At 28.0% G+C, this 12,171-nt stretch overlaps 1 protein-coding gene and 1 long non-coding RNA gene across 2 annotated transcripts; both read right to left on the reverse strand.

Moving 5' to 3' along the window:
- Nucleotides 1–2,311: 2,311 nt before the first annotated feature.
- Nucleotides 2,312–2,917, reverse strand: LOC135924278 (zinc finger MYM-type protein 6-like). The gene has a single exon (XM_065459332.1). The coding sequence runs from the start codon at nucleotides 2,915–2,917 to the stop codon at nucleotides 2,312–2,314; it is 606 nt and encodes a 201-aa protein (XP_065315404.1).
- Nucleotides 2,918–7,201: 4,284 nt separating this feature from the next.
- Nucleotides 7,202–8,193, reverse strand: LOC135924822 (uncharacterized). The gene is made up of 3 exons (XR_010571419.1): nucleotides 7,696–8,193; nucleotides 7,360–7,649; nucleotides 7,202–7,316 (listed from the first exon to the last, which is right to left on the reverse strand). It is a non-coding gene; the product is annotated as an uncharacterized LOC135924822 (long non-coding RNA).
- Between the last annotated feature and the right edge of the window lie 3,978 nt (nucleotides 8,194–12,171).

The raw sequence follows: 12,171 nt of genomic DNA on the forward strand, positions 1-12,171 counted from the left end.
ATATTATTGTTATTTAAATAATTTAAGCATAAATTTATTAGGACTAATAACTTTTCTAATACACAATTTTAAATAAATGTGAATTACAAAAAAATTTATATAAAAACCGACATTGAAAAACTATAAAATAAATGTGAAATATAAAGTGAATATAACCACGATATGAATCTTTAAATGATCCAAAATTGTTGAATTTTTTGAGCCTTTAAAATTTATATATAAAGTATAAAAAATTTAAATGTTGGAAATATAAATTAATACACAAAAAGTTTATTAGGAATCCATCCTTGCTTGGCGTTAAATGTTTATGAATATTCAAAAGATCCAAATCATTCAATCTACTTTCAGAAGGTGTTTTTAATAGGTATGTTTTTCAGAGACTTGCAGGCCCGGCCAGCGTCTACATGGCAAAAAATTTGATGAAAGCAAACCCCTCCAAAATCTACCCATACACACCTAAAAAAATCCCGCGGCCGATGGTATAGTAATTTTATTTAAAAAATCTTATAATAAGCCACCATTTATAACTTTACAACATAATTCTATTTACAATCTTTCAAGCCTATTTGGGGAAAAAAAATTTTAAAAATTTGTAGGTGATAATCAACTTATATTTAAATGCAATCTTTTCATAATTTGGTTGATATTCACTTTATTTTCATAAAATATATATAATTGAATTAAATGAGATAACATATTAATATTTCTATAAAAAAGATCTAAAATATTGTAAAAAATATAAGACGAATAAATTTAAAGAGGTATATTTAGCTTGATTCCACATATCTATATTACCTTTTAATTAATTAAAAACATGTATTGTAAATAAAGCTATTATATAAAATATTAGAATAAAATGAATTATAGTATATTTTGCATTGAAATTATAAAATGTTAAATTAAATTTACATATTTTAAAAGCGTATATATTCGCTGTGAAAAAGATACATTACTTAATTAATAATCTGGATAACCTTATAGATGTTAATGCAAATTGTATTATAATATCATCAATTGTAAATTTTTCAAAAACATCAACTGGATATTAACAGTAAATTTTCTAAAAATGGGTCCGAAATTTTATTCCGCATTCGAGTTTTGTTAATTTTTACTTTACTCATGGCTCTTTCGGCTGAACAGGAAGTTGAAGGAAGGGTTAATAAATATTTATATAATAAATAATTAGAATAAGAATTTAATTGATTTAAAAGTCGATATGGTAATATAAAAAATATTTTATCCATTTTTTTATTTTGGTCATGATTTCGCTGTTTATATTTTCTTCGGTAGTTTGATCGTTTGCAATACCTTTAATTATATACAATTACAAATAAAATATCAATAAATTACTTTCATCAATATATAACGCGTCATTCTTTTTAACTTTCAATAGTTCTTCGCAAAAAATGATTGATTGAGACTCTAAATATAAAGAGCGAAAATCATTATATTCATCAACAATGTTTTGGACATCCAATTGATAAGTATAACAAATTTCGGATATTTGCCATCCTTCTATTTTTTCATTATTCATAATTGCAGCGGGAGTAAAAATGGATATTTGTGATAAAAAATAATAATTTAAAATTTAATTTATTCAACTTGTTTTTTTTGTTCCACATAATTATTGAATTCTGTTTGATCCAATTTGAATATTGATTTCATATTATACAATTCAGTTATTACATTATTCTTTTTCAAAAAACTATTAGATAAGGAATGTAATTTTAAAAATATATTGTCTCCATTAGCTATATTTTAAAATTATTTATAGAAATAGTTACTAATATTAACCTTTTAGTCTTTGTAATTTATTTTTTGTATGTTGTATTAATTTGGTTACCATAGCCAAATCATTACCAACTGCCTGCATTTCAATACAAGCCTCATGTGTACATTTCAATATTTCTTTCAAAATAAATAGACTTAATATAAAATTTTCATCCTTAATTCTTGATAATAATCCATCGGCAATGGAAGAGGTGCTTGGGTCATTAGAATCTTTTAATTCAACTAATGTTGCTAAAATATGTTCATAAACATCTAAAAAGATTTCTACAGATTTGTAGGATGATGACCAATTTCTGAAAATATATAAGTTTCATTAAAAATATTTTATTTACCTTGTTGTGTTTTTTATTCTTTTAAGAGATTTCTTGGACATTCTCATTTGATATTGAACAAACAAACCTTGACGTCTAGGTCCATTCATAAAATTATATAACTCATCTAATATTCCCATTGCCTTTTTCATTTCAATTTTGCATCCGCAAACATGAGCAACTACTAAATTTAGCCGATGTGCATGGCATCAAATATAGATGGCTTTTGGAGCATCTTTCAATATTAAAGCCTGCATTCCTTTGTATACTCCTCTCATATTCCCTGCACCATCCATACATTGTCCAACCAAATAATCAAGAGGAAGACCAAGATCATTAAACTTAGAAAAAAGATGTTTCTTTATATTTTCACCACTGGTTTCTGATGTTGTAAAAACATGTATGATCCTTTCTACAGGATGTGGATGCAGATCATCTTCTATATACCGTACAAGCAAAGCTATGCATTCTTTTTTAGACACATCATATGTTCCATCTAATATGATGCTATAGGCACGATTCTCTTTAATTTTTTGAATAATGCTTTTTGTTATTTTTATCTTAATAATTTCAGTTATTTTTTTCACGTCGCCATATAACAGTAAATTTATATAAGGTCTCGAAATTTTATCTGATTTTTTTCTCCGCAATTTTTCGTTGTTATCCATGTATGCACGTAAAGTTGGAACCGTCATTAATTTTATGAGACACATAAAATTACCTTCATTCGAATTAGAACCCCAAAAGGCTATATTACATTTTATAAGGTACATAATGGCATCGATAATATTATGAAATATATTACGATTTTCCATGATTATATCAAGCTTATTTGATAGCAAATGATCATGAATGCGTTTATTAGCCAAGTCATGTTTGCATATTCACAATCTTTATGAAGAGAAGATGCTTCGTGTCTCTCTAAGTAACGCTTGTTTTTCCAATTATTTACTCCAAGTTGAGTCCAAAAAGAATTGGGCCACCAAACATAATACAATATAGACAAAAGACTTTGTATAAAGTAGTGCTATAAGAGAGCCAATTGGGGTTGAGGGAACCATCTATATTAACCTTTCTATAATAGATTATGTTCATGCTCCTGTTTAAAAAGTAAAAAAAATAAATACTGGTATAGAAATAATGGATGGGTAAAAATTAATGAAAATTATATATTAATTAAAACCTCTTTAGAGTAACAGGATATTGAAATTTATTTGTACATGGCTGACAAGGGCCTACAGCAATTATGAAATTAATCAAAATATTAATCATCCTAAATAATATGAAGTGAAATGGGTCATTTGGTTCCTTCTTTTTGTATAGCTGAATAAGACTTGGACTTTGAATATCCTCATAATTTATTCCTTTCAAAAGTTATTATATAAATTTTATTTATATAAAATACCTCATGCAAAGTGAGCGCCTCACTGGAACTGGGGATTGGATGAGGAGATAATACAATTTTTGAATCTTCAATAATGGAGGTTTGCTATAAATAAATAGTATAATTTGTTTACTTATGAAAAACTAAATTTTTACTAAAATTTTAGTCAAATGGTCATTTTATTCTTAACTACATTATAATTAAGTTTTTAATAAATGTTGGAAATATTTGAATAACCTCATATTCATAATTTATTTCCTCCAAAAGTTATCATATAATTTGTATTTAAATTAAATACCTCATTATGCAAAGTAAGCGCCTCACTGGAACTGGGAATTGGATGAGGAGATAATACAATTTGTGAATTTTTAATAACTGAGATTTCTATAAATAAAGAGGAGTTTAATTTCTTTCCTTATGAAAAACTATATTTTTAATAAAATTTTAGCCAAATGGTAATTTTTTTCTTAACTACATTATAATTAAGTTTTTAATAAATGTTTTAATTCTACAAGAATACATGATTGAGAAAACAGGCATTAAAAATATTATGAAGTCCATAAAGTTATCAGGTTACAATGGCAAGATGATACAAGTGATAGGTACAGCAGTGAATGTAGAATACAAAGGGAATTCACAAATTTTGAACGCGTTAATCAGAAACATTAATAAAATGTCTTTGTTAGGAAGATCATGTTAAAAATTTTGAAAATATACTTGAAAGATTCATAGGCATGATAGATGCAGATTAATATAAAACTGCGAACAAATGAAGAAATCATAAAAGAATATTATAATGACTGTAAAAACAATAGTAAACTTATAAATAAAAAAATTAGTATAAATAACATTGTATCTTAGGAAATTCTAATAGCTAAATAAAACAATGATAATATTATAAACATACCTAATATAACACATAAAGTAAGTGGATGAAATTCACGCAGATAACATTTTGAAAATAGTTGAATCCAATTGATATTATAAAAAAAAGTAAAAGAACTTTGAAATCTTAATTCAATTAAAGATGAAAAGATTTAAATTTAAAAATTCCTAAAAATTAACATTACCTTACTTTTATTATTTTACTACATTATATTAACTTAATAAGTTTTTTTAATACTTTGGTTTTAAATTTTTATTATTAACCTATTAAACATATTGTTAAATTGAACTTTATAAAGTATATATAGATATAAAAATAGTGTGATAAATAGTTAAAAAAAATATTTAATAATAAAATATATAATTTATTTTCTCTATACCCTGACTACTTTAATATTAATATTATTCTGGTAAAATTTTAAATAAAAATCAGTTTCTATTAATTCACAAATTTAAGGTATATTTTCAATAATATTTATTGTCTTTAGTTACAATAATAAATAAAAAATATTACTTTTTGGAAGTAAGATGTTATTGTCTTTTTTTGCAACTGGGTTTCAACTCCATTTGTGATATTATATGGAATATCACAATTTAAGGATACCCAATTATTATTATCTCTTTTGATGGCTACTTTTGTAAATTTCCTATCAGTTGACTTGACATGAGGATGTTTATGTTTATAATGTTCATGTATCTTGTCACTTCTTATTTTAGAAGTTTTACAGTTAAGGTAATTACACTTTACCTTAAATAAGGTTCTGTTACTTGGCATCTAGAAAGAAATAATTATTAATATAATTTTTTACATATTATGTTTTTTATTATTCTTTGCTTGCTGATATATATTTTTAAGCATGACTCAAAAAATTACCTAAAATTTATCCTATCCAGAAATTTATTAAAAAACATAATATAAATATATTAACCTCTAAGAAAAGTACCAAATAGGAAATGTGTAAATATTAACTTGATAAAATGGTTCAATGAAAATGGTTGACGAAGAAAGTTTATATTATTTATTAATTGACAAATATCTTTACTTTAATCGACATTTGTCAGAAAATCAACGATAACCATCATAATCGTATCAATTAATGGATTTAAAAAGATTATAATTCAAATCAAAAATTACCCTCCAAAAATCAATATCTACCCCCAAAAAATTAATGCCCCCAAAATCAATACCTACCCTCCAAAATGCTAATATATTTTGGAGGCATTTGTCTCCTACCCCCTCCCCCCCCCCCGGCCATGTAGACGCTGGGCCCGGCCCCCAGTTCTGACCGTATTATAATTTTTTTAAACATATCCGGGCCGGGCTCAAATTTTTTTAAAAAAAAACACTCTAGCTGTGCCTAAAAATTTTTTTAAAATAATATTCGGGCCGAGCTGTATATTTTAAAACTAAATTTTTGAAATCGCCATTATTAGCTATAAAAATCAATAATAAATATAATTAATTTTAAAAGAATTCGGGCCGGCAGCGTCTACATGGCAGAAAATTTGATGGAGGCAAACCCCTCCAAAATCTACCCATACCCACCTAAAAAAAATCCTGCGGCCTTCGGCCGCGAAATTTACAGACCTACGATGGTATAGTGATTTTATTTAAAAAATCTTATCTGCCACCATTTATAACCTTACAACATAATTCTATTTACAATCTTTCAAGCCTATTTAAGGAGAAAAAAATTAAAAATTTGTAAGTGATAATGAACTTTTATTTAAATAATGCAATCTTTTCATAATTTGGTATTCACTTTATTTTCATAAAATATATATAAGTGAATTAAATGAGATAACATAATAATATTTTTATAAAAAAGATCTAAAATATTGTAAAAAATATAAGACGAATAAATTTAAAGAGGTATATTTAGCTTGATTCCACATAATTAAAAACATGTATTGTAAATAGAGCTATTATATAAAATATTAGAATAAAATGAATTATAGTATATTTTGCATTGAAATTATAAAATGTTAAATTAAATTTACATATTTTAAAAGCGTATATATTCGCTGTGAAAAAGATACATTACTTAATTAATAATCTGGATAACCTTATAGATGTTAATGCAAATTGTATTATAATATCATCAATTGTAAATTTTTCAAAAACATCAACTGGATATTAACAGTAAATTTTCTAAAAATGGGTCCGAAATTTTATTCCGCATTCGAGTTTTGTTAATTTTTACTTTACTCATGGCTCTTTCGGCTGAACAGGAAGTTGTAGGAAGGGTTAATAAATATTTATATAATAAATTTAAATTAGAATAAGAATTTAATTGATTTAAAAGTCGGTATGGTAATATAAAAGAAAATTTTATCCATTTTTTTATTTTAGTCATGATTTCGCTGTTGATATTTTCTTTGGTAATTTGATCGTTTGCAATACCTTTAATTATATACAATTACAAATAAAATATCAATAAATTACTTTCATCAATATATAACGCGTCATTCTTTTTAACTTTTAAAAGATCTTCGCAAAAAATGATTGATTGAGACTCCAAATATAAAGAGCGAAAATCATTATATTCATCAACAATGTTTTGGACATCCAATTGATAAGTATTACAAATTTCGGATATTTGCCATCCTTCTATTTTTTCATTATCCATAATTCCAGCGGGAGTAAAAATGGATATCTGTGATAAAAAATTTAAACAATCATAATTAAATCGATCATTTAGGTGATTAATTATTGCATTTAGAACAGGGAAAAATATTTCCGTTCTATATCTATAATAATAAATAATAATTTAAATTTTTATAATTTATTCAACTTGTTTTTTTTTGTTCAACATAATTATTGAATTCTGTTTGATCCAATTTGAATATTGATTTCATATTATACAAATCAGTTATTACATTATTCTTTTTCAAAAAACTATTAGATAAGGAATGTAATTTTAAAAATATATTGTCTCCATTAGCTATATTTTAAAATTATTTATAGAAATAGTAACTAATATTAACCTTTTAGTTTTTGTAATTTATTTTTTGTATGTTGTATTAATTTGGTTACCAAAGCCAAATCATTACCAACTGCCTGCATTTCAATACAAGCCTCATGTGTACATTTCAATATTTCTTTCAAAATAAAAAGACTTAATATAAAATTTTCATCTTTAATTCTTGATAATAACCCATCGGCAATGGAAGAGGTGCTTGGGTCATTAGAATCTTTTAATTCAACTAATGATGCTAAAATATGTTCATAAACATCTAAAAAGATTTCTACAGATTTGTAGGATGATGACCAATTTCTGAAAATATATAAGTTTCAAGTTTCATTAAAAATATTTTATTTACCTTGTTGTGTTTTTAATTCTTTTAAGAGATTTCTTGGACTTTCTCATTTGATATTTAACAAACACACCTTGACGTCTAACTCCATTCATAAAATTATATAACTCATCTAATATTCCCATTGCCTTTTTCATTTCAATTTTGCATCCACAAACATGAGCAACTACTAAATTTAGCCGATGTGAATGGCACCAAATATAGATGGCTTTTGGAGCCTCTTTCAATATTAAAGCCTGCATTCCTTTGTATACTCCTCTCATATTCCCTGCACCATCCATACTTTGTCCAACCAAATAATCAAGAGGAAGACCAAGATCATTAAACTTAGAAAAAACATGTTTCTTTATATTTTCCCCAGTGGTTTCTGATGTTGTAAAAACATGTATGATCCTTTCTACAGGATGTGGATGCCGATCATCTTCTATATACCGTACAAGCAAAGCTATGCATTCTTTTTTAGACACATCATATGTTCCATCTAATATGATGCTATAGGCACGATTCTCTTTAATTGTTTGAATAATGCTTTTTGTTATTTTTATCTTAATATTTTCAGTTATTTTTTTCACGTGGCCATATGACAGTAAATTTATATAAGGTCTCGAAATTTTATCTGATTTTTTTCTCCGCAATTTTTCGTTGTTATCCATGTATGCACGTAAAGTTGGAACCGTTTTTGCCATTAATTTTATGAGACACATAAAATTACCTTCATTCGAATTAGAACCCCAAAAGGCTATATTACATTTTATAAGGTACATAATGGCATTGATAATATTATGAACTATATTACGATTTTCCATGATTATATCAAGCTTATTTGATAGCAAATGATCTTGAATGCGTTTATTTGCAAGCCAAGTCATGTTTGCATATTCACAATCTTTATGAAGAGAAGATGCTTCGTGTCTCTCTAAGTCACGCTTTATGTTTTTCCAATTATTTACCCCATGTTGAGTCCAAAAAGTATTGGACTTAGGGCCACCAAACATAATACAATATAGACAAAAGACTTTGTCTAAAGTAGTGCTATAAGATAGCCAATTTCTGGGGTTGAGGGAACCATCTATATTAACCTTTCTATAATAGGTTATATTAATGCTCCTGTTTAAAAAGTAAAAAAAAATATATTGGTATATTTCAAAATTTCTCTGTACAGAAACGTTTAACTTAACAGTATATTTTTTTTACCCCCTTTTTTTTTTTGAATATATGGTTTTATTTTTCTTTAAAACAATAAATATAAAAAAAGTATAATTGATTAATAATGAATTTCCACTTTTTTTTTTAGTTTATATAAGATATTTTTTTTTTTTATAAATATTAAATTATTATTTATTTTTTTTTTACATAATAAATATTAAAAACATTTATATAATGACGTTCAAGATGACTGCGCGAAACTAAAAAAAATATTAAAAATAAAATTTCAAACAAAAAAATATTTCATGACTCATACAAAAAAAAAATAATAAAACTATTTATAACACGCCCCCATTAAATGAAAACCCTTGAACATACAAAAAAAAATTAAAATTGTTGTTTAACAAAGATAAACAAGGGGGTTTTGTACATAAAATCAAAATGTAATTATTTATTATTCTCTACATATGTTAATATAAATAAATATATGATGTAAAATATTTTAATTATTCCCGAAAATCTATTAAGGAAAATGATATTTTAAAAAAAATTGTTTTATTATTACAAAATTTGTAAAATTTATTCTGGTCCCATTACATCCTCCAACAATTCCTGAATCTCAGAGGCCGACAAATCAACCATCGGCCACTCTTAAGCGTAATAGGCCCTGGGACTCGCCTCCGGCGTTTCTTCTCGAAACGGCTCAATAATCCCCACCGGTCGCCCCATCGCAGTTATGGATTGATCTTGTTGCGGCATTGCCCCTATCGTCAAAGGCGGCAAAATGGTCCTAACTGGGCGTGCGTCGCTCCTTCCCGGGCTTCGGCTTCTGTGGCTCGTCGTTTCCCTATTATCATTTAAGTCTTGCCTACGATTTGGCCCACGGGGGCACCGCATTCGCAAATGACTAGGCGAACCACACAAGTAACAAGAACGTCTCCTCCTCGAGCGCATGCTGAGGTCCCGGGGCTCCGGTAATTCGGAGTGATCTAAATTGTTCGTTATTATTCCGGACACTCCCCTTTGGACCGGGGGCGATCTACTGTTTCGGCGTATTGGAGGCGAATGGTCTATTATGTTTCGGTAAATCGAAGGCGAGATTGGTCGCCCATCTTCATTAACATATCCTCTGTAAATACTTATTCTAACGGTTAAATTCTCCCAATATATGCACCGATGCCTTCCCGACATTCTTTTTTAAGAAAAAGGTATAATATAAAAAAAATTAATAAAAGTTTTCACTCACTTTTCTTTTGGGTCAAAATGAATAAATACAGGAAAATTTTCTTTAACAAAATTAACAATTATACAAAAAAAAAATTATAATTTTGCATTTATAAAATTCCCCTTTTAAAGCCCAATTATTGGAACCTTCCTTGTTTTGTGTCTCGCTTCCAACTGTCATTGCCGAAATCTTTTCCGTGTTTCAGTCCAACTTGGAACCACTTTTTATTTGTTTCCTAGTCCAATTGTCACTCCTTTTTATTCTATTCTCCAACTATATACAAGTTCTATTTCCAACTTTTGATTTACGATCCCGACATCTCTCAAAATTATCCCTTACTTTAATTTATTACTTTGGTTAACATACCCAACATTTTTAACTTTTTGTGCATCATTTATTGGCACTCTAACTACAAGTTCTATTTCCAACTTTTGATTTACGATCCCGACATCTCTCAAAATTATCCCTTACTTTAATTTATTACTTTGGTTAACATACCCAACATTTTTAACTTTTTGTGCATCATTTATTGGCACTCTAACTAAGTTCCCCCTTTTTTTTAAAAAAAATACTCGCTTTATTCCCCGAATCACGAAATCATTGACTAACTGATATCATTGATATTTATTTATTTTTTTTTATAAATGTGATGTAATCCCGTAATTGCTGAGGTATTATTATCTCGGGTTAATTATCATTATCGATTTTTTTTTTTTTAAATTAAATTTGATTTAATCTCGGAACTGCGGAGGTATTATCATCTTGGGTTAATTACCATTATTAGTATTATTATTTTCTATGTGCTTTAACTCGAGAATCACGAAAGTTTTTTTTATATATATATATATAGCCCCTTAACCTCCAACATTATTAGCACCGGTTACCATTATTATTATTGATCCCCTTTTTTTTTTTATTAAATGTGATTTAATCCCGTAATTGCGGAGGTATTACTATCTCGGGTTAATTAGTATTTATTTTGTTTTTTTTTATTAATGTGATGTAATTCCGGAATTGCGGAGGTATTACTAGCTCGGGTTAATTATCATTATCGTTTTTTTTTTTTAAATTTGATTTAATCTCGGAATTGCTGAGGTATTATCATCTTGGGTTAATTATTATTATCGATTTTTTTTTTTATTAAATTTGATTTAATCTCGGAACTGCGGAGGTATTATCATCTTGGGTTAATTATCATTATTAGTATTATTATTTTCTATGTGCTTTAACTCGAGAATTGCTAAGATATCTATCCCTCTCTCTTCGCCGCATCATGGCTAGATCTCAATCTTTCAGACTCTACTCTCTTCCGTATCTGTTCTACGTGTCTAACTCCTTCCTTTCCGTCCACGAATTTTACTCTCACCATTTTATGCCCCATGTTCTGTATAATTATTCCTGACTCCCATTTTCGGGTACCTCCAAAAATTCTCGCCCATACAGTCTGACCATTCACAAATTCACACTGATTATCCATTGAATTTTCCTCCTGCGCCGGTTTGGGTCTTAAGAAATCCAACTGAATACGAGTTCTACGGCCCGGGACAATTCCTCTCCCTTTCGACTATTGTTATAATACGCAATCGCTATCCAAATCTCTCCACCCCCATATTTCGACTTCCTCAACCAACTCTTTACCACCGCCACCATCCTTTCCGCCTGCCCATTTGAGCTTGGGTGGTAAGGAGGCGCCAAAATGTGTCTCGCCCCAGTTTCAGTACAAAAAACTTTAAATTGTTTACTTAGAAAAGCGGGTCCTCCATCCGACACGACTATTTCCGCTACCCCAAACTTTGCCCAAAGATCTTTTAACGTCTTAATTACTACTTGCGTTGTTAACCCCTTTACTTCTTGATACTCTACCCATTTTGTGTAAGCGTCCACTACGAGGAGATATATTTTATTTTCGAAGTCGAAAAAGTCTAAGTGTACTCTTTCCCATGGTTGAGTAGCCCTAGGCCAAATACTTTTCTTGTCCTTTCGAGGCATACTTGCCCATGAATTACACATTTCACAACTTCTCACCATATTCTCGATTTCTTTATTCATGCCAGGCCACCATACGTATTCCCGCCCCCATTGTTTCATTCGTTCCATACCCTGATGTCCAG

Source organism: Gordionus sp. m RMFG-2023, chromosome 2, assembly GCF_954871325.1.
Source record: "Gordionus sp. m RMFG-2023 chromosome 2, tfGorSpeb1-WG-v2, whole genome shotgun sequence".
In the NCBI taxonomy this organism is placed as follows: Eukaryota; Metazoa; Nematomorpha; class Gordioida; order Chordodea; family Parachordodidae; genus Gordionus; species Gordionus sp. m RMFG-2023.

Excerpts from the sequence above, each read along its gene's own strand:
- LOC135924278 (XM_065459332.1), bottom strand. The coding sequence starts at position 2,917 with ATGGAAAATCGTAATATATTTCATAATATTATCGATGCCATTATGTAC.